The sequence below is a fragment of the Scleropages formosus genome, chromosome 10 (genome assembly GCF_900964775.1).
Source record: "Scleropages formosus chromosome 10, fSclFor1.1, whole genome shotgun sequence".
NCBI lineage: Eukaryota > Metazoa > Chordata > Actinopteri > Osteoglossiformes > Osteoglossidae > Scleropages > Scleropages formosus.
Window position 1 is genome coordinate 8,062,409 of NC_041815.1, and position 24,026 is coordinate 8,086,434.

Sequence of the window (24,026 nt, forward strand, 5' to 3'; positions counted from 1 at the left end):
GCACAACTTTCATTTCAAAAATGTGAAGAAAAATTTAAAAGGTCAACATTTCGACATTCTTAACGAGGGTAACGGAAAAAGCATACTTTTAAAGTAACTCCTCTTGAGAAGTAAATTCTCTAAGAAAAATTGGCGTAATTATTTTTTGTTTATGTTATCACGTCACGAGATGAAAACAGCACATACATACAACAATACGTTAAAACAAAGGCAAAAAGCTGCAATATTTCACATGTGAAGAAAGGGAAAAATGTGATTTTCATACGGTGAACAATTAGGAGTTATTGTGAATTTGAGAAACTTTGGTGTTACTGCAGTAATTGCCGTGTTTACACAGCACAAGTTACATATGAGGAGTCACGTGACTCACCCCTGAAATCTCCTCCCTTCTCTGCAGGCAGAGACACATAAACAGTGGAGAAGACAGAGGGCTGAAGAGAGAAGGGCTTTTGGAAGAGCCAGGGAGGCAGTAAGCAAGACGTCTGTCTGTCCATGCTGGTGTAGAGAGGTGCAATGGAGATCTCCAGCACACTGGTCCTAGCAGGACTTGTTTCGGTTCTGCTGCTCTATTTCAGCTGGAGAGGAGGGAGAAGAAATGTTCGTCTGCCCCCAGGTCCAAAACCTTTACCCCTTCTGGGGAACTTGTTGCAGATGGAAAAGAGAGCTCCTATCAAGAGCTTCGTTAAGGTGAGACATGCAGAGTGGCCTCTGAGTAGTTAATTCAGGTTAATGCAGGTTTCATTTCTGGAAGATCTTGAGTACTCCAAGCTCCTGTCGCACTCTGGGGTTCCATCTGGTCTATTGTTTAACTATAAATTACCCAAATGCTCCCAGTGTCATTAACCTGTTTCCTTAGTACCAACAAAAGAACAAAAAGTATTATTTGTGGACAGTGGCGCATATCCCACACATTATGATTAACAGTTTCTTTTATCAAGTTTTACATTGTTGTCCTCAGTTTTCAAGAATGATTCGCTTACTTGTTCGATATTGTGCAACTTGCACTGTGTGTTTCAGTGCAGGTTTATTGTATGCTTTTATATTTTGTACATTCAAGGAGGGACTAAGAATCTATCTTTCAGACCCACTTCTTACCTGATCTCCTAACTGCTGTATACACTTGCATCACATCCTCTGTCATGATCAACTTTGTATTTCCTATCAGATCTGTAGGCAGTAGCATGTGTAACATGTGCCAGGAAAAAATGTTGGCATCGGATAGAATCTGGGCTGTGCTTCAACAATCGCATGTCCGCATCTAAACCTCAGTCTGCTGTGAAGTGCACTGTTGTTTCCTTCGGGTTGTAGGTCACTTCGGAGGAAAGTATTTGCTAAATGAATAAATGTTCTGTAAATATAAATGTATGTAACCAATATCCTGAGTTAGTGGAATATTAGTCGATCAGCTGATTGTGCGTGTTCTTCTGTGTAAAAGTCATTGTTCTTTCTGTGCTGTTGTTCATTCTGGTCTGCACCTGTGTATAACCCCTTTCTCTTCAGTTCAGTAAGATATATGGCCCAGTGGTCACTGTGTACATTGGACCTCAACGAGCTGTGATTTTGGTGGGTTATAAAACGGTGAAGGAGGCCTTGTGTGACCAATCGGATGATTTCGCTGACCGAGCTCCATCTCCAGTCGCGAATAAAGTTGTGAGAGGCTATGGTAAGAAGTGTTCACATTTACATATTTAACTTTTAATGTATACTCCTCATTCCTGCTGTAGAACCCTTGAACAGGATACTTACCCTGAATTCCTCCAGTAAAAATTATGCTACTCTATAGATGGACAAGTCATTGTAAGTAGCTTAGTACACAAACTTAACATTGCAAGTTGCCTTGGATCAGCTAAATGATGATTATTAATAATGGTGATGAATAATAGTGATGCAATTGCTAGATTAAACTGTAAACCTTATTGTTTTCATCTTACAGTACATTCCTTCTGTTTCTTGACTCCAATAGGTTTAATTGCCAGTAATGGAGAACGCTGGCGGCAGCTGAGACGATTCACATTGAGCACACTCAGGGACTTCGGTATGGGACGCAAGACCATGGAGGAGTGGATTCTAGAGGAGAGCAAATACTTGATTGACAGCTTGTCCAATACAGACTGTGAGTATGATGTGAGGGGTTAGCTCTCTGCGTTTCTAGGAGGAGGTGGATTGATGTTCTGTGAGTCTAGAAGGAGGTACAAATATGAAGGAGCAAACCAGAGTTAGAACAAACTGGTAGTTACATTGTTTAATTGAAGAAAAGTTGAAAACATTACATTAGTGAAGTAGATTGCTTTGTGCAGTTCAGGGTTTAGTTTTTCATGGTGAGTTCCAGTGTTGCAATATGTATTCTCCTCTCACTCCAACACAACCACCAGCATCTCCTTGTGACCCCACCTACATCTTGGGTCGAGCTGTGTCCAATGTGATCTGCTCCCTCGTCTTTGGCCAACGATTTGAGTACCAGGACAACAGATTCCTGCGCCTTCTCCAAATTCTCAATGCAGCAATACGTTTTGGCAGCAGTCCCTTGGGTTCGGTATGAATTAAAGAAGATAAAAAATCTTTCCAATCTGTCTTTTCATCGGTTTGTCTGCTGTGCATAAATTATATTTATGTACTGCTGTATTACACTTTTCAGTAACATTTCCAATGTGTTACCTTCCAACCACAGCTGTACAATACCTTTCCCAGACTGATGGACCACCTGCCTGGGTATCACCATAAATTTTTTGCTGGAGTAGATGAGCTTAAGGCTTTCATCATCGAGAAAATCCACCAACATGAAGAGACCCTGAGCCCTCATTCACCCCGAGACTTCATTGACTGCTTCCTTGTTAAACTCAAGCAGGTATAGAGAATTAGACTTTGTGATGTTCATCTTTTGGTGTAACAAAGAGCCTTGTGTATGGTACCACACTTGAGTCAAAGAGAAAATGGGTTGTGTTACTACATCCTATCCATCATCATGGTGCTGTCTGCAGTAATGGTCCTAACTGTATTTCACTTTTCAGGAGAAGGATAATCCATCTACTGAATTCCATTATGACAACATGGTAGCAACTGTCCTCAACCTTTTCACGGCTGGAACTGAGACTACCAGCACAACCCTCAGATATGCCGTGATGATGCTCATCAAATACCCAGAAATACAAGGTAATGCGTCTCTTAATTCAGGATGAGAATTGTCATAGAAGTCACAACATGAACTTTGACCCCAATTTGTTAACACAATTCTTAACAGATTAAACCGCATATGAGACATTGGTTCCGACATTTCGCTTCTCTTGCTGGAAGCATCATCAGGATGTGACCACATCTTGTGGAGGTTAAATGTGAGATGGCATGTTTGACGAGGGTGGGTGTATTTATGGACGGGAATGGGGTCGGTGGTCATAGCGAGTGGTCCTAATAGGTGGTGCCCCCACTGTGTTTTCCCTTTGCGCTGTTTCCTTCATATTACAGGGCGGCTCGCTGAACCGAGTTTTAATGAGAGGCTGTCGGGTTGTTGTCGGAGATGAGATGAGTGGTGTCCAGGCACTTGAAAGTTTGAAGCCCTCTTCCCGACTGAAATTGTCGGGGTGCTTCTCTATCTCGATTGCCTCCCTCGCTATGTGGCTCCTGTACCCGGGAGCAGGTGCGAGCACTGTAGTCTCCGCAAAGTGGATCACATGCCTAGTCTGCAGTGAATGTTCGGCCACTGCTGAGTCGATGTTATTGCTCCTCGTGGCTCTTATGTGTCCTTGGAGACGTACAGAGATAAGTCGACCTGTCTGTCCGATGTATGTTTTTCCACAGCTGCAGGGTATTCAGTACACGCCGCTGGTCTTCAATGGCAGGTTAACTTTAACTGTGCCAAGTAGTCTTTTTGTAGTGGAACCGGTGGTGAAAGTGGTTTTCATGCCGTGCTTTATGAGTGGTTTACTTATTTTGTCGGTGGTGCCTTTTACGTATGGGAGGTAAGCAATTCTGGCTGGTTCGGTCGTTGTATGTTTCGTATTATCTGAAGTTTTTTGGTTTTCGTGCCAGCGAATGATGTTTATGATCTGATTGCGCTCATAACTGGTCGCTGAGAGTGCTTCCTTCCGGCAACCTTCATCGCTCAATCGGGTGCCTCTTGTGGTAAAAACTTGAGGACTTAGTTAAATTTTGATTAAAGCATACCTATTGTGGTGAAAATATGGATAAATTTATTTTTCAGACAGATGTCAATTCATTTAAATTAACTGATCATTCATTTAATACTATATGATGTTAAGACCGTACTACATTCTCTTTAAAATTTTATAGAATGATCTGAGTCATTCCATTACATACACACCTGCAATAGTATTTCTAATATTATGACTAAGTGGTTTTTCAAGTGAGGTTTCAGTTTCAAAAATCCCCTTATGACTATTAAATCAAGGATCTCGTTCACCCTGCCCGGTATGGGGTCACCGGGGCCCCACCCTGGAGCCAGGCCTGGTGGAGGGGCTCGCATGCGAGCGCCTGGTGGCCAGGTCTATGCCCACGGGGCCTGGCCGGGCTTAGCCCGAAGCAAAGACGTGGAGCCACTCTTCGGTGGGCTCACCACCTGCCGGAGAGGACATAAGGGGCCAGTGCGTTGTGATTTGGGCGGTGGTCGGGGCCGAGTGCCCGGTCGACCCAAACCTCGGACGCCAACTCTGGCTTTTGGGACTTGGAATGTCACCTCACTGGCGGGGAAGGAGCCTGAGCTAGTGCACGAGGTTGAGAGATAGCGTCTAGATATAGTCGGGCTCACTTCCACTCACAGCTTGGGTTCTGGAACCGCTCTTCTCGACCAAGGGTGGACTCTCCACTATTCTGGCGTTGCCCAGGGTGAGAGGCGGCGGGCGGGTGTGGGCTTATTAATAGCCCCCCAGTTCAGCCGCCATGTGTTGGAGTCTATCCCGGTGAATGAGAGGGTCGTCTCCCTACGCCTTCGGGTCAGGGAACGGTCTCTCACTGTCGTTTGTGCTTATGCGCCTAGCGGCAGTGCAGAGTACCCGGCCTTTTTAGAGTCCTTGGGGGGCGTGCTGGAAAGCGCTCCCACTGGGGACTCTGTCGTTCTACTGGGGGACTTTAACGCCCACGTGGGCGGCGACAGTGATACCTGGAGGGGCGTGATTGGGAGGAACGGCCTCCCTGATCTGAACCCAAGTGGTGAGTTGTTATTGGATTTCTGTGCTAGTCACGGTTTGTCCGTAACGAACACCATGTTCATGCATAAGGGTGTCCATCAGTGCACTTGGCACCAGGAGACCCTAGGTCGGAGGTCGATGATCGACTTTGTAGTCGTTTCTTCTGATCTTCGGCCATATGTCTTGGACACTCGGGTGAAGAGAGGGGCTGAGCTGTCAACTGATCACCACCTGGTGGTGAGTTGGATTCGATGGCGGGGGAAAAAGCTGGACAGACCTGGCAGGCCCAAACGTATAGTGAGGGTCTGTTGGGAACGTTTGGCGGAGGCCCCTGTCAGAGAGGTCTTCAACTCCCACCTCCGACACAGCTTCAACCAGGTCCCGAGGGAGACTGGGGACATTGAATGCGAATGGACTATGTTCCACACCTCCATTGTTGGGGCGGCGGTTCGGAGCTGCGGCCATAAAGTCTCCGGTGCCTGTCGCGGCGGCAATCCCCGAACACGGTGGTGGACACCGGAGGTAAGGGATGCCGTCAAGCTGAAGAAGGAGTTCTATCGGGCCTGGCTGGCTCATAGGACTCCTGAAGCAGCTGACAGGTACCGGCGGGCCAGATGGAGCGCGGCTCTGGCAGTCACCGCGGCAAAAACTCTGGCCTGGGAGGAGTTCGGCGAGGCCATGGAGGAAGACTTTCGGTCGGCCTCAAAGAGATTCTGGCAAACCGTCCGGCGACTCAGAAGGGGGAAACAGTGTTCCACAAACACTGTTTACAGTGGAAGTGGTGCGCTGCTGACCTCAACTGAGGATGTCCTCGGGCGGTGGAAGGAGTACTTTGAGGATCTCCTCAATCCCTCTGACACGCCTTCCGTAGAGGAAGCTGAGGCCGGGGACTCGGAGGGGGACTCGTCCATTGCCCTGGCTGAAGTTGCTGAGGTAGTCAAAAAACTCCTCGGTGGCAAGGCTCCGGGGGTGGATGAGATCCGCCCTGAGTTTCTCAAGTCTCTGGATGTTGTGGGGCTGTCTTGGCTGACATGCCTCTGCAGCATTGCGTGGAGCTCGGGAACGGTGCCTCTGGACTGGCAGACCGGGGTGGTGGTCCCTCTTTTTAAGAAGGGGGACCGGAGATTGTGTTCCAACTATAGGGGATCACACTCCTTAGCCTCCCTGGGAAAGTCTATGCCGGGGTACTGGAGAGGAGAATCTGACCGATAGTCGAACCTCGGATTCAGGAGGAGCAATGCGGTTTTCGCCCTGGCCGTGGAACACTGGACCAGCTCTATACCCTCACTAGGGTGTTGGAGGGTTCATGGGAGTTTGCCCAACCAGTCCATCTGTGTTTTGCGGACCTGGAGAAGGCATTCGACCGTGTCCCTCGTGGCATCCTGTGGGAGGTACTTCGGGATTATGGGGTTCAGGGCTCGTTGCTACAGGCTGTTTGTTCCCTGTATGACCGGAGCAGGAGCTTGGTTCGCATTGCCGGCAGTAAGTCAGACCTGTTCCCGGTGCATGTTGGACTCCGCCAGGGCTGCCCTTTGTCACCGATTCTGTTCATTATCTTTATGGACAGAATTTCTAGGCGCAGCCACGGAACGGAGGGTGTCTGTTCTGGTGGCCGCAGAATCTCGTCTCTGCTTTTTGCAGATGATGTGGTCCTGTTGGTTTCATCGAATCAAGACTTACAGCGTGCACTGGAGAGATTTGCAGCCGAGTGCGAAGCGGCGGGGGTGGGATGAGAATCAGCACCTCCAAATCCGAGGCCATGGTCCTCAGTCGGAAAAAGGTGGATTGCCCCCTCCGGATTAGGGGGGAGCTCCTCCCTCAAGTGGAGGAGTTTAAGTATCTCGGGGTCTTGCTCACGAGTGAGGGAAAAATGGAGCGGCAGGTTGACAGACGGATCGCTGCGGCGTCCGCAGTAATGCTGTCATTGTACTGGTCTGTTGTGGTGAAGAAGGAGCTGAGTCGTAAGGCGAAGCTCTCAATCTACCGGTCAATCTCCGTTCCTACCCTCACCTATGGTCATGAACTCTGGATCATGACCGAAAGAATGAGATCGCGGATACAAGCGGCAGAAATGAGTTTCCTCCGCAGGGTGGCTGGGCGCACCCTTAGAGATAGGGTGAGGAGCTCAGTCACCCGGGAGGAGCTCCGAGTAGAGCCGCTGCTCCTCCGCATCGAGAGGAGTCAGTTGAGGTGGCTCGGGCATCTGTTCCGGATGCCTCCTGGACGCCTCCCTGGGGAGGTGTTCCGGGCATGTCCCACTGAGAGGAGGCCTCGGGGCAGACCCAGGACACGTTGGAGAGATTACGTCTCCCGGCTGGCCTGGGAACGCCTTGAGGTTCCCCCAGAGGAGCTGGAGGAGGTTTGCGGGGAGAGGGAAGTCTGGGGGGCTCTGCTTAGACTACTGCCCCCGCGACCTGGTTCCGGATAAGCGGAGGAAGATGGATGGATGGATAGATGGGTTTCAGTTTAACAATGAACGCATCTCCAGTCTTCAGTTAACCCAGTCTGTGCATTATGATTTCAAGCCCTGCTGTCAACATTGTTTTTCAGCCTTGATATGCTTTTAAATGGCATTGCTAATTTTTTTTTATTTGTTGTCCTAAATTTACAGAGAAGGTCCATCTTGAGATTGACACAGTAATTGGAAAAGATCGTCAACCAACAATGGAGGATAGAAAGTCCCTCCATTTTACAGATGCTGTGATCCATGAGGTGCAGCGTTACTTGGATTTGACCCCATTCAGCGTTCCTCATTATGCTACTCGTGACATTTCTTTCAGGGGCTACACCATTCCCAAGGTACCGGATGCATTAATCTGTTTTGTTCCTCCATTTTATTGTAATCCATATACTCACTGGCAAGCAAACTCTTTTGTGTCATGAAAGTAATTCTTCTGGAGTACCCTTGAAATTTTTCTTCACCTGAACTACCTTAAAAGCATTAAAAATGTAAATACTAAGTTAGTCCAGCAGCATTCCATCTTAAAATAATTTCTCATGACAGTATATTACAGCAAAGATCACATGAAGCTGTTTTTTTTTTGTCCAACAGGGAACATTTATCCTTCCATTTTTGCACTCTGTGTTGAGGGATGAAACGCAGTGGGAGTCTCCTTTGACTTTTAAGCCAGGGCACTTCTTGGATCACAATGGGAATTTTAAGAAGAACTCTGCTTTCATGGCCTTCTCTGGAGGTAGGTTATGTCCTCAACTTTACATATTCCAAATGCCAGTCTATGCTATAGATATTTCAGAGGAGGGCAAGGGCTGGTGGCTCAAATTTGGCTCATAGTAATCAGTTGGACGATTTTCTCCAGCTTTCCTCTGTGACTGTGTTTGTATGAGAAACATGAGTCGTACGAGCAAAACAAATGGCACAGCGGGTAGCAGTTAATGCTTGTGCTTTACTTTGCTACCCCACTGTGATTTTGGATCTGGGATTCAGTCCTGTGTAATCTGTGTGGAGTTTGTATATTCTTGCCCTGTTTGTGTGGTTTTCCTCCCACAGTCCAAAGACTTTGGTGAAAGAAGGCAATGATAAACCATTTCTGTACCCTCTCTTACCATGAAAACCATGGCAGTGGTCACCATGAGTAAAATTTGACTTGATTGCGCTTACCCTACTTACATAAAGATAGCATTTGTTAAAACAGCAAATTGAGTGTTTTATTCTTTAGTGAACATCCTCTCTGATAGAATTAATTTCATTGAAACCAACACCTGTGCTGTGCTTTCATGAAAGGACTTGTCTGACCGAATCTCATGTGTTTTATGGTAGTAAAAAAGAATTTGCTCTGTAACATGTCAACATTTGTCAACTGTGTCAGCTGTACATGACGCTGCTTAATCTAATTTGGAGTGCTTTTCTTTGTTCAGTTCTCCTTTGTGTTTTATCCCAGGTAAGCGGGTCTGTGCTGGGGAGTCCCTAGCAAGAATGGAACTCTTCCTTTTCCTCGTCACTTTACTGCAGCGCTTCACCTTCTCTTGTCCTGGGGGACCAGACAGCCTGGACCCTACCCCTGAATTTAGTAATCTTGGCAATTTGCCACGCCAGTACCAGCTCATCGCCACTCCTCGCTAACCACTACAGGGAGTGTGTGATAACATATCATATTGCATGCTAACACAGAGACCAAAGCATCAGTGAAGCAAGTTGTCAAAGGGATCAACAATCATATACAACTACTTGTATCTATGGCAAGAAAAATATATCAAAATGACTGTCAACTTTTTGTATTAAAAAAATGGTATTAATACCCTCGAGCAAGGTACATACCCTAAATTGCTCCAGTCAAATTACCCAGCTGTATAAATGGGTAAATAATTGCAAGTATTTTAACATTGTAAGTGCTTTGGAGAAAAGCATCAGCTAATGTAAATGTATTGTTTCTGACTTTTGTCTCAAAAAATGTTGACGGAATGTTGACATGTACCATTTCTTTCCTTTAGACAAGCAGTTAACAGTAATTGAATGAGTTAGTCATAGAGGTTCAAGATCAGATTGATTACTTTATTTCCCTTTAACAACAAAAAAAAGTTTACAGGAATTTACCTGTAAAGATGGAAACAAAGGGAGGAATCTATATTTGTACCCACCCTTAATGGGGTGAGTACAACTTGTTCCAACTATGTCTTGATCACGTGTGCTGCCATACAATACATTTACAATTGTACCTTATATCACAAACACAACTGGGATCAGAAGTCTGTTTTTAACTAATGTCTAACCATTGTGTCAGAGTCATAAACATTTCATGCAGCTTAATCCCTTGCTTTATTTACAGGTTAGGCTGTGTTGAAATAAATAAAGATATGAATGAAAAATTCACAAAAAGACTGCCATTTATTTTATTTTCATCAAAAGCTAATAGAACGCAAGGTCTTGGTGTTCCTCGAGCTGAAAACACAGTGCAAAACAGATTATGACATGGACTGCACACTAGTTTTATTTCAGCATGAAGCAACCTGAATGAACGTCCACAACCTACTATTCAGTGTTCTGCTTCATTCATACAAGACAGTGGTGCGATGTTTTTCTACATGAGGCACCACAGCTGAACGAAACAAAGGAGAATGAGTTGCAATGTACTGCAGGATTGCATGAGGCGAATGTAGTGTTTCACATGAAATGCTGACCATCTGTCTCATGGTATATTTCAATATCTGGTAATTTCCAGTTTCCAGTAAAAAAAAAAAGGTGGAATAATGAGCATAACCTCTTTTCTGAGTAGTTTCTGTAAAAGTCTCAGATACAGCTATTTTTTATTAAAAAAAAGTGAGCTCACACCTGTCCAGCTCGAAGACAGTGCACCCTTGTCCCTCCCCATAGCACTATTCAAGTTTCTGTTACATCTGAGTGTTTTGCTACCCTCTTATGGCAGAAGAAACACAGGCAATACCTGCTAAGCAGAAATTTTAGAAAATAAAACTGTGATTCAGTAATCACAACTATACTACCCACGCACATTGTCTGAAACCGCTTGTCCCGAGCGGGGTCATGGCAAGCCAGAGCCTAACCCAGCAACACAGGGCGCAGGGCTGGGGGGGAGGGGACACACCCAGGACAGGACACCAGTCCATCTCAAGGCACCCCAAGCAGGACTTAAACCCCAGACCCCCCAGTGAGCAGGTACAGGCCAAACCTGCTGCACCACCGCACCCCCCAGACAACTGTACTAGGAAATGTTCATATTCACAGCTTACATTTACATTTTAGATTTATTCATTACATTAACATTTTTTTTTTTGCAGTTCTGAAAGTATTTCAGTGTACTGACTCAGGTCATTTGCATTTATTCATTTAGCTGACACTTTTCTCCAACGCTAATTACAATGTTCTGGTTACAGTTAATGGGTCATTGATATAGCTGGGTCATTTTACTGGAGCAATGTAGAGTAAGTATGTTACTCAAGGGTACTTCAGGCAGAGACAGGGATCCAACCTCTGACAGTTGGATCTAAAGGCAACAGCACTAACCTCTCCGCTACCAGCCGTTCCCTTAGCAGGTAAAAATGTATAGAGGAAGCACAGGTAAATTCTTATTTTTGCCTGGGGGTGTCAATGCTCCTCTGTTCACACTGAATATTGATAATTTTTTTATCCAGACATATCAGCAGCTGAGTGTCATGAAGTCCAGATGTGGGAGCTCTCTAATCCGACCAGATTAAACGTGTTGTCGCCGTTTCAAAAGAGTCGAGTGTGGTCGTACAGATTTGACCCAGACAAGCAGTAACTCGTGCAGTCAATTTTATATTCAAGGAATGTCCTGGACTGACTTACTTAAGACAAAAAAAGACAAAAATAACTGCTAAAACTATAACGTACTGCACTGGCTTTAAACCAATTTTTGTTTCTCATTATTTAAATTTATTTGAAACATTAAATTATACCAGAGAAAATCATGCTGACATGTTGCTAGGAAATATGCAAAAGATATTTAAAACATTCTAGAGCTAAGATATCAAACTATAAAAATCAATACAATAAAACTTGTTTTCTGTCCAATGCTTTACTGTGTGGGGGTGCGGTGGTGCTGTAGGCTTGGCCGGGTCCTGCTGTCTGGTGGGTCTGGGGTTCGAGTTCTGCTTGGGGTGCCTTGCGACAGACTGGTTTCCTGCCCTGGGTGTGTCCCCTCCCCCACCAGCCTTCTGGCCTGTGTTGCTTGGTTAGGCTCCAGTGCCCTCTGACCATGTATGGGACAAGTGGTTCAGAAAATGTGTGTGTGTGTGTGTGTGTGTGTGTGTGTGTGTGTGTGTGTGTGTGATGACTTACGGAATGGAATCAGTTAGATAGTAGAAATTATGTATACAGACATGAGTTGTGCAAGATTCCTTTTTTGGTAAGTTGGCTATGCAATTCAACTCTCCCCTAGTGAAGGTGGCAATATATGTACAAGAGGCCACAGGTCACCCGGCACAGAGTTGAGAGGAAAAAAAAACAGTACAGGTAAACAACCATAGTAATCAAGAAGATCTAATAGTAGGACTTTGTGGTGATGTCGAGAGAGTAATGGAGGTCTGTCACTCAGAGAAAAGGCTCTGCCAAATGAATAGACGCAATGTAAATGCAAGTACGTACTGTGCAATAATTATTGTCACTAATATGACCAAGTGTGGCAGTGTGAGATTGATTTTGCTTGTAATGTCTTTAGTTTAGGGGGTGCGGTGGTGCAGTGGGTTGGACCGGGTCCTACTCTCCAGTGGGTGTGGGGTTCGACTCCCGCTTGGGGTGCCTTGCGACGGGCTGGCGTCCCGTCCTGGGTGTGTCCCCTCCTCCTCCGGCCTTACGCCCTGTGTTGCCGGGTATGCTCCGGTTCCCCGCGACCCCAAATGGGACAAGCGGTTTGGAAAATGTGTGTGTGTGTGTGACACTGTAGTTACGTACATAATAGCAGTACCCTTAATCTTTTTCATCTTTGTGTGCTTTCTGTCCTGGAGATGTTAAAGGGTCAACTATTCAATTATTCTTAAAGGAAAGCAAGTTTTATTGTACAAGAAATAGAGCGTAAAATGTTTAATAATGGAAGTTTATAATGGGTTGGGGGGAGGGGGGGGGCATGGTGGTGCGGTTGTGCGGTGGGTTGAACCGGGTCCTGTTCTCCCATGAGTCTGGGGTTCAAATCCCGCCTGGGATGCCTTGCGACGGAGTGGCGTCCCGTCCTGGGTGTGTCCCCTCCCCCACAAGCCTTCTGGCCTGTGTTGCTTGGTTAGGCTCCAGTGCCCTCTGACCATGTATGGGACAAGTGGTTCAGATAGTGTGTGTGTGTCTGTGTGATGGCTTATGGAATGGAATCAGTTAGATAGTAGGATTTATGTATACAGACATGAGTTGCGCAAGATTCCTTTTTTGGTAGGTTGGCTATGCAATTCAACTCTCCCCTAGTGAAGGTGGCACTATATGTACAAGAGGCCACAGGTCACCCGGCACAGAGTTGAGAGGAAAAAAAAAAGAGTACAGGTAAACGACCATAGTAATCAAGAAGATCTAATAGTAGGACTTTGTGGTGATGTCGAGAGAGTAATGGAGGTCTGTCACTCAGAGAAAAGGCTCTGCCAAATGAATAGACGCAATGTAAATGCAAGTACGTACTGTGCAATAATTATTGTCACTAATATGACCAAGTGCGGCAGTGTGAGAATGATTTTGCTTGTAAAGTCTTTAGTTTGACGTTTTAGCGATTCTTGGGTGTACCTTTGTTTCTCCATTAGAAATAAGCCCATTGAAGGGGACTGGGGGACATGAAAAAGCTCCAATAAACCCCACAAACACCCCCGTGTTTACACCTCGTACAGCACTACTACGCGAAGAAATACCTCCCGCAGTAGTTTGCTGCGAGCGATCATTGCGCGGCCCAAAGTAGTTCCTTGATCAGCGACTCCAGAAAGACGCACGAACTGATTTTCCTCAACGTGACAAGTCCACAAGTCCAAAGTGCGCAGCAATAAGTTCCGGTCTACATGACAGCTATTTTTGGAGGGAAACCAAGATTTACATAAGATGGGAAGTGCAAAATCAAAATTACAAAAAAAAACGGTAAGGACGACAACTGGGTTGCGATTTAGTAACATGATTTAGTAAAACATGCACAACTTTCATTTCAAAAATGTGAAGAAAAATTTAAAAGGTCAACATTTCGACATTCATAACGAGGGTAACGGAAAAAGCATACTTTTAAAATAACTCCTCTTGAGAAGGAAATTCTCTAAGAAAAATTGGCATAATTATTTTTTGTTTATGTTATCACGTCACGAGATGAAAACAGCACATACATACAACAATACGTTAAAACAAAGGCAAAAAGCTGCAATATTTCACATGTGAAGAAAGGGAAAAATGTGATTTTTATACGGTGAACAGTTATGAGTTATTGTGAATTTGAGAAACTTTGGTGTTACTGCAGTAATTGCCGTGTTTACACAGCACAAGTTACATATGAGGAGTCACGTGACTCACCCCTGAAATCTCCTCCCTTCTCTGCAGGCAGAGACACATAAACAGTGGAGAAGACAGAGGGCTGAAGAGAGAAGGGCTTTTGGAAGAGACAGAGAGGCAGTAAGCAAGACGTCTGTCTGTCCATGCTGGTGTAGAGAGGTGCAATGGAGATCTCCAGCACACTGGTCCTAGCAGGACTTGTTTCGGTTCTGCTGCTCTATTTCAGCTGGAGAGGAGGGAGAAGAAATGTTCGTCTGCCCCCAGGTCCAAAACCTTTACCCCTTCTGGGGAACTTGTTGCAGATGGAAAAGAGAGCTCCTATCAAGAGCTTCGTTAAGGTGAGACATGCAGAGTGGCCTCTGAGTAGTTAATTCAGGTTAATGCAGGTTTCATTTCTGGAAGATCTTGAGTACTCCAAGCTCCTGTCGCACTCTGGGGTTCCATCTGGTCTATTGTTTAACTATAAATTACCCAAATGCTCCCAGTGTCATTAACCTGTTTCCTTAGTACCAACAAAAGAACAAAAAGTATTATTTGTGGACAGTGGTGCATATCCCACACATTATGATTAACAGTTTCTTTTATCAAGTTTTACATTGTTGTCCTCAGTTTTCAAGAATGATTTGCTTACTTGTTCGATATTGCGCAACTTGCGCTGTGTGTTTCAGTGCAAGTTTGTTGTATGCTTTCATATTTTGTACATTCAAGGAGGGACTAAGAACCTATCTTTCAGACCCACTTCTTACCTGATCTCCTAACTGCTGTATACACTTGCATCACATCATCTGTCATGATCAGCTTTGTATTTCCTATCAGATCTGTAGGCAGCAGCATGTGTAACATGTGCCAGGAAAAAATGTTGGCATTGGATAGAATCTGGGCTGTGCTTCAACAATCGCATGTCCGCATCTAAACCTCAGTCTGCTGTGAAGTGCACTGTTGTTTCCTTCGGGTTGTAGGTCACTTCGGAGGAAAGTATTTGCTAAATGAATAAATGTTCTGTAAATATAAATGTATGTAACCAATATCCTGAGTTAGTGGAATATTAGTCGATCAGCTGATTGTGCGTGTTCTTCTGTGTAAAAGTCATTGTTCTTTCTGTGCTGTTGTTCATTCTGGTCTGCACCTGTGTATAACCCCTTTCTCTTCAGTTCAGTAAGATATATGGCCCAGTGGTCACTGTGTACATCGGACCTCAACGAGCTGTGATTTTGGTGGGTTATAAAACGGTGAAGGAGGCCTTGTGTGACCAGTCGGATGATTTCTCTGACCGAGCTGTAGCTCCAGCCCTGTATAAAATTGTGAGAGGCTATGGTAAGAAGTGTTCACATTTACATATTTAAACTTTTAATGTATACTCCTGTAAAACCCTTGAACAGGATACTTACCCTGAATTCCTCCAGTAAAAATTATGCTACTCTATAGACTGACAAGTCATTGTAAGTAGCTTAGTACACAAACTTAACATTGCAAGTTGCCTTGGATCAGCTAAATGATGATTATTAATAATGGTGATGAATAATAGTGATGGAATTGCTAGATTAAACTGTAAGCCTTTTTGTTTTCATCTTACAGTACATTCCTTCTGTTTCTTGACTCCAATAGGTTTAATTGCCAGTAATGGAGAACGCTGGCGGCAGCTGAGACGATTCACATTGAGCACACTCAGGGACTTCGGTATGGGACGCAAGACCATGGAGGAGTGGATTCTAGAGGAGAGCAAATACTTGATTGACAGCTTGTCCAATACAGACTGTGAGTATGATGTGAGGGGTTAGCTCTCTGCGTTTCTAGGAGGAGGTGGATTGATGTTCTGTGAGTCTAGAAGGAGGTACAAATATGAAGGAGCAAACCAGAGTTAGAACAAACTGGTAGTTACATTGTTTAATTGAAGAAAAGTTGAAAACATTACATTAGAGAAGTAGATTGTGTTGTGCAGTTCAGGGTTTAGTTTTTCATGGTGAGTTCCAGTGTTGCAATATGTATTCTCCTCTCACTCCAACACAACCACCAGCATCTCCTTGTGACCCCACCTACATCTTGGGTCGAGCTGTGTCCAATGTGATCTGCTCCCTCGTCTTTGGCCAACGATTTGAGTACCAGGACAACAGATTCCTGCGCTTTCTCCAAATTCTCAATGCAACACTACGTTTTGGCAGCAGTCCCTTGGGTTCGGTATGAATAAAAGAAGATAAAAAATCTTTCCAATCTGTCTTTTCATCTGTTTGTCTGCTATGCATACATTATATTTATGTGGTGCTGCATTACACTTTTCAGTAACATTTCCAATGTCTTACCTTCCAACCACAGCTGTACAATACCTTTCCCAGACTGATGAACCACCTGCCTGGGCATCACCATAAAATTTTTGCTGGAGTAGATGAGCTTAAGGCTTTCATCAACGATAAAATCCATGAACATGAAGAGACCCTGAGCCCTCATTCACCCCGAGACTTCATTGACTGCTTCCTTGTTAAACTCAAGCAGGTATAGAGAATTAGACTTTGTGATGTTCATCTTTTGGTGTAACAAAGAGCCTTGTATATGGTACCACACTTGAGTCAGAGAAAATGGGTTGTGTTACTACATCCTATCCATCATCATGGTGCTGTCTGCAGTAATGGTCCTAACTGTATTTCACTTTTCAGGAGAAGGATAGTCCATCTACTGAATTCCATTATGACAACATGGTAGCAACTGTCCTCAACCTTTTCGCGGCTGGAACTGAGACTACCAGCACAACCCTCAGATACGCCGTGATGATGCTCATCAAATACCCAGAAATACAAGGTAATGCATCTCTTAATTCAGGATGAGAATTGTCATAGAAGTCACAACATGAACTTTGACCCCAATTTGTTAACAGAATTCTTAACAGATTAAACCGCATATGAGAGATTGGTTCCGACGTTTCGCTTCTCTTGCTGGAAGCATCGTCAGGATGTGACCACATCTTGTGGAGGTTAAATGTGAGATGGCATGTTTGACGAGGGTGGGTGTATTTATGGACGGGAATGGGGTCGGTGGTCATAGCGAGTGGTCCTAATAGGTGGTGCCCCCACTGTGTTTTCCCTTTGCGCTGTTTCCTTCATATTACAGGGCGGCTCGCTGAGCCAAGTTTTAATGAGAGGCGGTCGGGTTGTTGTCGGACCGGCGCGAAGACGTGAGATGAGTGGTGTCCAGGCACTTGAAAGTTTGAAGCCCTCTTCCCGACTGAAATTGTCGGGGTGCTTCTCTATCTCGATTGCCTCCCTCATTATGTGGCTCCTGTACCCGGGAGCAGGTGCGAGCACTGTAGTCTCCTCAAAGCGGATCTCGTGCCTGGTCTGCAGTGAATGTTCGGCCACTGCTGAGTCGATGTTATTGTTCCTCGTGGCTCTTATGTGTCCTTGGAGACGTATAGAGATAAGTCGACCTGTCTGCCCGATGTATGTTTTTACACAGCTGCTGGTCTTCAATGGCAGGTTATCTTCAACTGTGCCGAGTAGTCTTTTTGTAGTGGAACCGGTGGTGAAAGTAGTTTTCATGCCGTGCTTTATGAGTAGTTTACTTATTTTGTCGGTGGTGCCTTTTATGTATGAGAGGTAGGCAATTCTGGCTGGTTCGGTCGTTGTATGTTTCGTATTATCTGAAGTTTTTTGGTTTTCGTGCCGGCGAATGATGTTTATGATCTGATTGCACTCATAACCGTTCGCTGAGAGTGCTTCCTTCCGGGAACCTTCATTGCTCAATTGGGTGCCTCTTGCGATCAAGGTGTTCACGACTGCGTTCTTCTGAGCTGGGTGGTGGTGGGAGGCTGCGTGGAGGTACCGGTTTGTATGATTCGGTTTACGATAAACCTTGTGGCTGAGGCTGCCATTACTCCTTCTCGTCACCAGAACGTCTAGGAAGGGGAGGTTGCCCTTCTCCTCTTTCTCCATCGTGAACTGGATGTTGGTGTGTCTTGAGTTCATGTGCAGTAAAAAAACACGCCACTTCACATTTAACCTCCACAAGATGCGGTCACACCCTGACGATGCTTCCAGCAAGAGAAGCGAAACGTCGGAACCAATGTCCCATACGCGGTGTAATCCAGAAGAACAAAACCTCCAGTCAGTTTACTCTAACCGCGGAAGCCTACGGTTTTCGATACAATTCTTAACACATTATAATAGCAATTGTAATTTAATTTCGATTTCGTTTGTTGGGCGAACGTTCTCCGGATCATTTGTATGTCCCGTAGCAGGGAGTGGGCGTGACTCGGTGGTTCGATTAATCGCGCCTGTTTGGTTGTTTGTGTTGGTCGCCATTCTTAGAGTAGCTTCGGTTTCGATTAGGAATCTCTGCCGATTGGCGGTAGCCCGGTTTAAATAGTGGCTGGTGATCCATAGCCACTATTGGTGCGAAGACTCAGGGTGCAAAGACAAGGGAGTCTACCTGTGGGAGTCCTTCCACCAAGGAAGGCCACCGCTACAGTTGCCCGCAAGGGATCATGCGCCCAACATGTCGACCATCAAAGTCTTCTATGGTAAGCGAGCCATGCGACTTCGCCACTGCCGAAGACCTGGACGCTCTTGCTGCTACAGTAACCTGGTCTATCCTCGCCTGTCAAACCTTCCATCTTGCTTTACTTTCTCCATGGGACTCTGGAACTGCCAGTCCGCTGTGAGAAAGGCTGACTTCATACCAACCTACGCCTCCCATCTCTCACTGGACCTCCTGGCCCTAACTGAAACCTGGATCACCCAAGACAACTCAGCCACACCTGCAGCACTCTCCACTAACTAGCCCTTCTCTCACAGCCCTCGTTCCTCCAGCAGAGGTGGAGGCACAGGCCTGCTCATCTCTCCCTGGTGGGAATACTCTATTCTTCCTCTTCACTTGCATGATCTCTTCTCATTTGAATGGCATGCTATCTCTACCACTGCCCCAGTCACTCTTGTTGTGGTTGTTATTTATTGCTCTCCTGGCTCTCTCGGCTGCTTCTTGGATGACCTCGACATCTTGTCGAGCTCTGTGCTAGGGGACAACACTCCGTTGATTCTCCTGGGTGACTTCAACCTGCATGTTGATGACATTCATGCAAGCGACCCTCTATTGCTCCTACAGTCCTTTGATCTCTCCCTGTCCCAGTCCCCTGCTACTCACAAAGCGGGCAACTGTCTTGACCTTGTGTTTTCCCGCAACTGTGGTCTTCCTGCGCTCTCTGTCACTCCGCTGCATGTCTCTGACCACTTCTTCATTTCTTTTCAACCCTGCCTCACCACTAACTCTTCACCTCTTTCTGCTCCCTTGGTCACCTTTCGCCGCAACTTAAAATCTCTCTCACCTTCTAGCTTTGCCTCTGCTACTCTGGCCGCTCTCCCTTCTGCTGCACAGTTCTCGAATCTCTCTAAAGATGATGCCGCTAACACTTTCCTCTCTGCCCTATCCTCCTCCCTTGATTCTCTCTGTCCTCTGTCTTCTAGACCAGCATGCCGCATTGCTACCCCATGGCTGCCTGATACGTAATGTGCTAACAGGACCAAACTGCGGGCTGCAGGGCAAAGATGGTGTAAATCCAAAACTCCATCAGACCTGATTGCCTACCAGTCACGCTTAGCTGCTTTTCAATCTGCTGTCTCTTCGGCTAAAACCTCCTTCTTCCACAACAAAATACAGCCTGAATCTAAAAAAAACCACACAGACTCTTTGCGACCTTCTCATCCCTTCTGCGTCCCCTGCCACCTCCTCCTCCCTCTTCTCTCATTGCTGACGACTTTGCTTTGTTGTTCCGAGGCACTGACACCACTGACAAGTTCTCAGCATCACTCTGCCCGGTTCATGCCAGACCTCCCTGCGAAGCTATCCTTTCCGAATTCAAGCTGCTCTCCGAATCAGAAATCTCTGACCTCACGATACTGCGCACAGCCACCACCTGTTCGCTTGACCCGAGCCCATCATCACTCCTTCCCCGCAACTCTCCACCTTCATCTCTAAGATCATCAACTCCTCACTCTCCTCTGGCTATTTCCAAGCTGTCTTCAAAACTGCTCTAATTTCACCTCCGTTACAAAAACCCTCCCTGGATCTCAGTCTGTTTGAAAATTGCACACCAGTCTCTCTCTCTCCTCTCCTTCCTGTCTAAAACCCTAGAGCGGGAGGCCTGTGATCAACTGTCTGGTTTCCTCTCCCAGCACCATCTCCTTGATGGTTATCAGTCTGGTTTCAAAGTTGGTCACTCCACTGAGATGGCCCTTCTGGTGGTGTCTGATGCTTTCCAAGCCACTAGAGCCGCTTCCCTCTCCTCGGTCCTCATCCTCCTCGATCTGTCTGCGGCATTTGACACAGTCAACCACTGGATTCTACTCTTCTCTCTTAACCAGCTTGGGATCAAAGGTGTGGCACAAAGATGGTTTGAGTCCTGACACATCCTATGAAGTGGTCTGGCGGAGCTCTCATTCTTCTCCTCTGCCTCTCTTAACTGGTGTCTCGCAGGGGTCGGTATTGGGTTCTCTTCTGTTCTCGATCTACACCTCCTCCCTTGGCCCGGTCATAGCCTCCCATGGATTCAAATACCACTGCTATGCTGATGATACTCAGCTCTTCCTCTCCTTTCCACCTGGGGCATCAGACATCTCCGTACGCATTGCTGCCTGCCTGCCTGCCTGTCGGACACCTCCTTGGCTAAGAGTCTGGGAGTAACGATTGACGCGAGTCTATCTTTCTCTCAGCACATCAAAGCCACAACCCAGTCCTGCAGATACATCCTGCATAATATTCGTAGGATCCGTCCCGACCTCGCGGTTGACTCTGCTCAACTACTTGTCCAGGCCATGGTGACTTCCCGTCTGGACTAGCGCAACTCTCCCTTGTGTGGCCTTTCTGCTACTGCCTTAAGACCTCTGCAGCTGACACAGAATGCTACTGCATGAGTTGTGTTTGACTTGTCGAAGCGTTCTCATGTATCTCCTCTACTAATTTCTCTGCACTGGCTTCCTAAAGCTGCCCAAATCAAATTCAAGACCCTGGTTATTGTCTACAGATGCATCAATAGAACTGCTCCCAACTTTTTACAGGTCTTGATCAACCAACTATATGATCTTAAGACCATACTGTATTCTTTTTAAAATTTTATAAAATGATCTGAGTCATTCCATTAACATACACACTTGCAATAGTATTTCTAATATTATGACTAGGTGGTTTTTCAAGTGAGCTTTCAGTTTAACAATGAACGCATCTCCAGTCTTCAGTTAACCCAGTCTGTGCATTATGATTTCAAGCCCTGTTGTCAACACTGTTTTTCAGCCTTGATATGCTTTTAAATGGCATTGCTAATTTTTTTATTTGATGTCCTAAATTTACAGAGAAGGTCCATCTTGAGATTGACACAGTAATTGGAAAAGATCGTCAACCAACAATGGAGGATAGAAAGTCCCTCCATTTTACAGATGCTGTGATCCATGAGGTGCAGCGTTACTTGGATTTGATCCCATTCAGCGTTCCTCATTATGCTTCTCATGACATTTCTTTCAGGGGCTACACCATTCCCAAGGTACTAGATGCATTAATCTGTTTTATTCCTCCATTTTATTGTAATCCATATACTCACTGGCAAGCAAATTCTTTTGTGTCATGAAAGTGATTCTTCTGGTCTACACTTGTGGTTTTTCTTCACCTGAACTACATCAAAAGCATTAAAAATGTAAATACTAAGTTAGTCCAGCAGCATTCCATCTTAAAATAATTTCTCATGACAGTATATTACAGCAAAGATCACCTGAAGCTGTTTTTTTTTTGTCCAACAGGGAACATTTATCCTTCCATTTTTGCACTCTGTGTTGAGGGATGAAACGCAGTGGGAGTCTCCTTTGACTTTTAAGCCAGGACACTTCTTGGATCACAATGGGAACTTCAAGAAGAACTCTGCTTTCATGGCCTTCTCTGGAGGTAGGTCATGTCCTCAACTTTACCTATTCCAAATGCCAGTCTATGCTATAGATATTTCAGAGGAGGGCAAGGGCTGGTGGCTCAAATTTGGCTCATAGCGATCAGCTGGATGATTTTCTCCAGCTTTCCTCTGTGACTGTGTTTGGATGAGAAACATGAGTCGTAGGAGCAAAGCAAATGGCACAGTGGGTAGCAGTTAATGCTTGTGCTTTACTTTGCTACCCCACTGTGATTCTGGATCTGGGATTCAGTCCTGTGTAATCTGTGTGGAGTTTGTATATTCTTGCCCTGTTTGTGTTGTTTTCCTCCCACAGTTCAAAGACTTTGGTGAAAGAAGGCAATGATTAACCATTTCTGTACCCTCTCTTACCATGAAAACCATGGCAGTGGTCACCATGAGTAAAATTTGACTTGATTGCGCTTACCCTACTTACATAAAGACAGCATTTGTAAAAACAGCAAATTGAGTGTTTTATTCTTTAGTGAACATCCTCTCTGATAGAATTGATTTCATTGAAACCAATGCCTGTGCTGTGTTTTCATGAAAGGACTGGTCTGACCTAACCTCATGTGTTTTATGGTAGTAAAAAAGAATTTGCTCTGTAACATGTCAACATTTGTCAACTGTGTCAGCTGTACATGACGCTGCTTAATCTAATTTGAAGTGCTTTTCTTTGTTCAGTTCTCCTTTGTGTTTTATCCCAGGTAAGCGGGTCTGTGCTGGGGAGTCCCTAGCAAGAATGGAACTCTTCCTTTTCCTCGTCACTTTACTGCAGCGCTTCACCTTCTCTTGTCCTGGGGGACCAGACAGCCTGGACCCTACCCCTGAATTTAGTAATTTTGGCAATTTGCCACGCCAGTACCAGCTCATCGCCACTCCTCGCTAACCACTACAGGGAGTGTGTGATAACATATCATATTGCATGCTAACACAGAGACCAAAGCATCAGTGAAGCAAGTTGTCAAAGGGATCAACAATCATATACAACTACTTGTATCTATGGCAAGAAAAATATATCAAAATGACTGTCAACTTTTTGTATTAAAAAAATGGTATTAATACCCTCGAGCAAGGTACATACCCTAAATTGCTCCAGTCAAATTACCCAGCTGTATAAATGGGTAAATAATTGCAAGTATTTTAACATTGTAAGTGCTTTGGAGAAAAGCATCGGCTAATGTAAATGTATTGTTTCTGACTTTTGTCTCAAAAAATGTTGACGGAATGTTGACATGTACCATTTCTTTCCTTTAGACAAGCAGTTAACAGTAATTGAATGAGTTAGTCATCGAGGTTCAAGATCAGATTGATTACTTTATTTCCCTTTCCAGGAGTCATGAACATTTCATGCAGCTTAATCCCTTGCTTTATTTACAGGTTAGGCTGTGTTAAAATAAATAAAGATATGAATGAAAAATTCACAAAAAGACTGTCTTTTATTCTATTTTCATCAAAAGCTAAAAGAACGCAAGGTCTTGGTGTTCCTCGAGCTGAAAACACAGTGCAAGACAAGTTATGACATGGACTGCACACTAGTTTATTTCAGCATGAAGCAACCTGAATGAACGTCCACAACCTACTATTCAGTGTTCTGCTTCATTCATACAAGACAGTGGTGTGTTGTTTTTACATGAGGCACCACAGGAGAACGAAACAAAGGAGAATGAGTTGCAATGTACTGCAGGATTGCATGAGGCGAATGTAGTGTTTCACATGAAATGCTGACCATCTGTCTCATGGTATTTTTCAGTGTCTGGTACTTTCCAGTTTCCAATGAAAAAAAGGTGGAATAATGAGCATAACCTCTTTTCTGACCTGTTGCACCACTGCACCACCGCACCCCCCAGACAAATGTACTAGGAAATGTTTATATTCACAACTTACATTTGCATTTTACATTTATTCATTTAGTAGACGCTTTTGTCCAAAGTGACGCACATCTCAGCAAAAGTACAATTTATGCATTACATTAAGAGAAAGAGACATGGCTGCGGACATGTGACTCTCAAGTAAACCTAGTTTGTCACCTACCACTTGCTGCACC

General features: G+C 45.1%; 2 protein-coding genes across 2 annotated transcripts; both read left to right on the top strand.

Annotated features, from left to right (window-relative positions):
* Positions 1-401: 401 nt before the first annotated feature.
* LOC114911645 (cytochrome P450 2C20-like) lies at positions 402-9,396 on the top strand. Its single transcript, XM_029255601.1, has 9 exons — positions 402-687; positions 1,501-1,663; positions 1,964-2,113; positions 2,373-2,533; positions 2,669-2,845; positions 3,009-3,150; positions 7,750-7,937; positions 8,191-8,332; positions 9,038-9,396. Exons 1-9 carry the CDS (start codon positions 514-516, stop codon positions 9,217-9,219), a joined length of 1,479 nt encoding a protein of 492 aa, XP_029111434.1. The 5' UTR covers positions 402-513; the 3' UTR covers positions 9,220-9,396.
* Positions 9,397-14,121: 4,725 nt separating this feature from the next.
* LOC114911667 (cytochrome P450 2C20-like) lies at positions 14,122-23,045 on the top strand. The gene is made up of 9 exons (XM_029255767.1): positions 14,122-14,408; positions 15,222-15,384; positions 15,676-15,825; positions 16,085-16,245; positions 16,381-16,557; positions 16,719-16,860; positions 21,399-21,586; positions 21,840-21,981; positions 22,687-23,045. Exons 1-9 carry the CDS (start codon positions 14,235-14,237, stop codon positions 22,866-22,868), a joined length of 1,479 nt encoding a protein of 492 aa, XP_029111600.1. The 5' UTR covers positions 14,122-14,234; the 3' UTR covers positions 22,869-23,045.
* Positions 23,046-24,026: the final 981 nt, after the last annotated feature.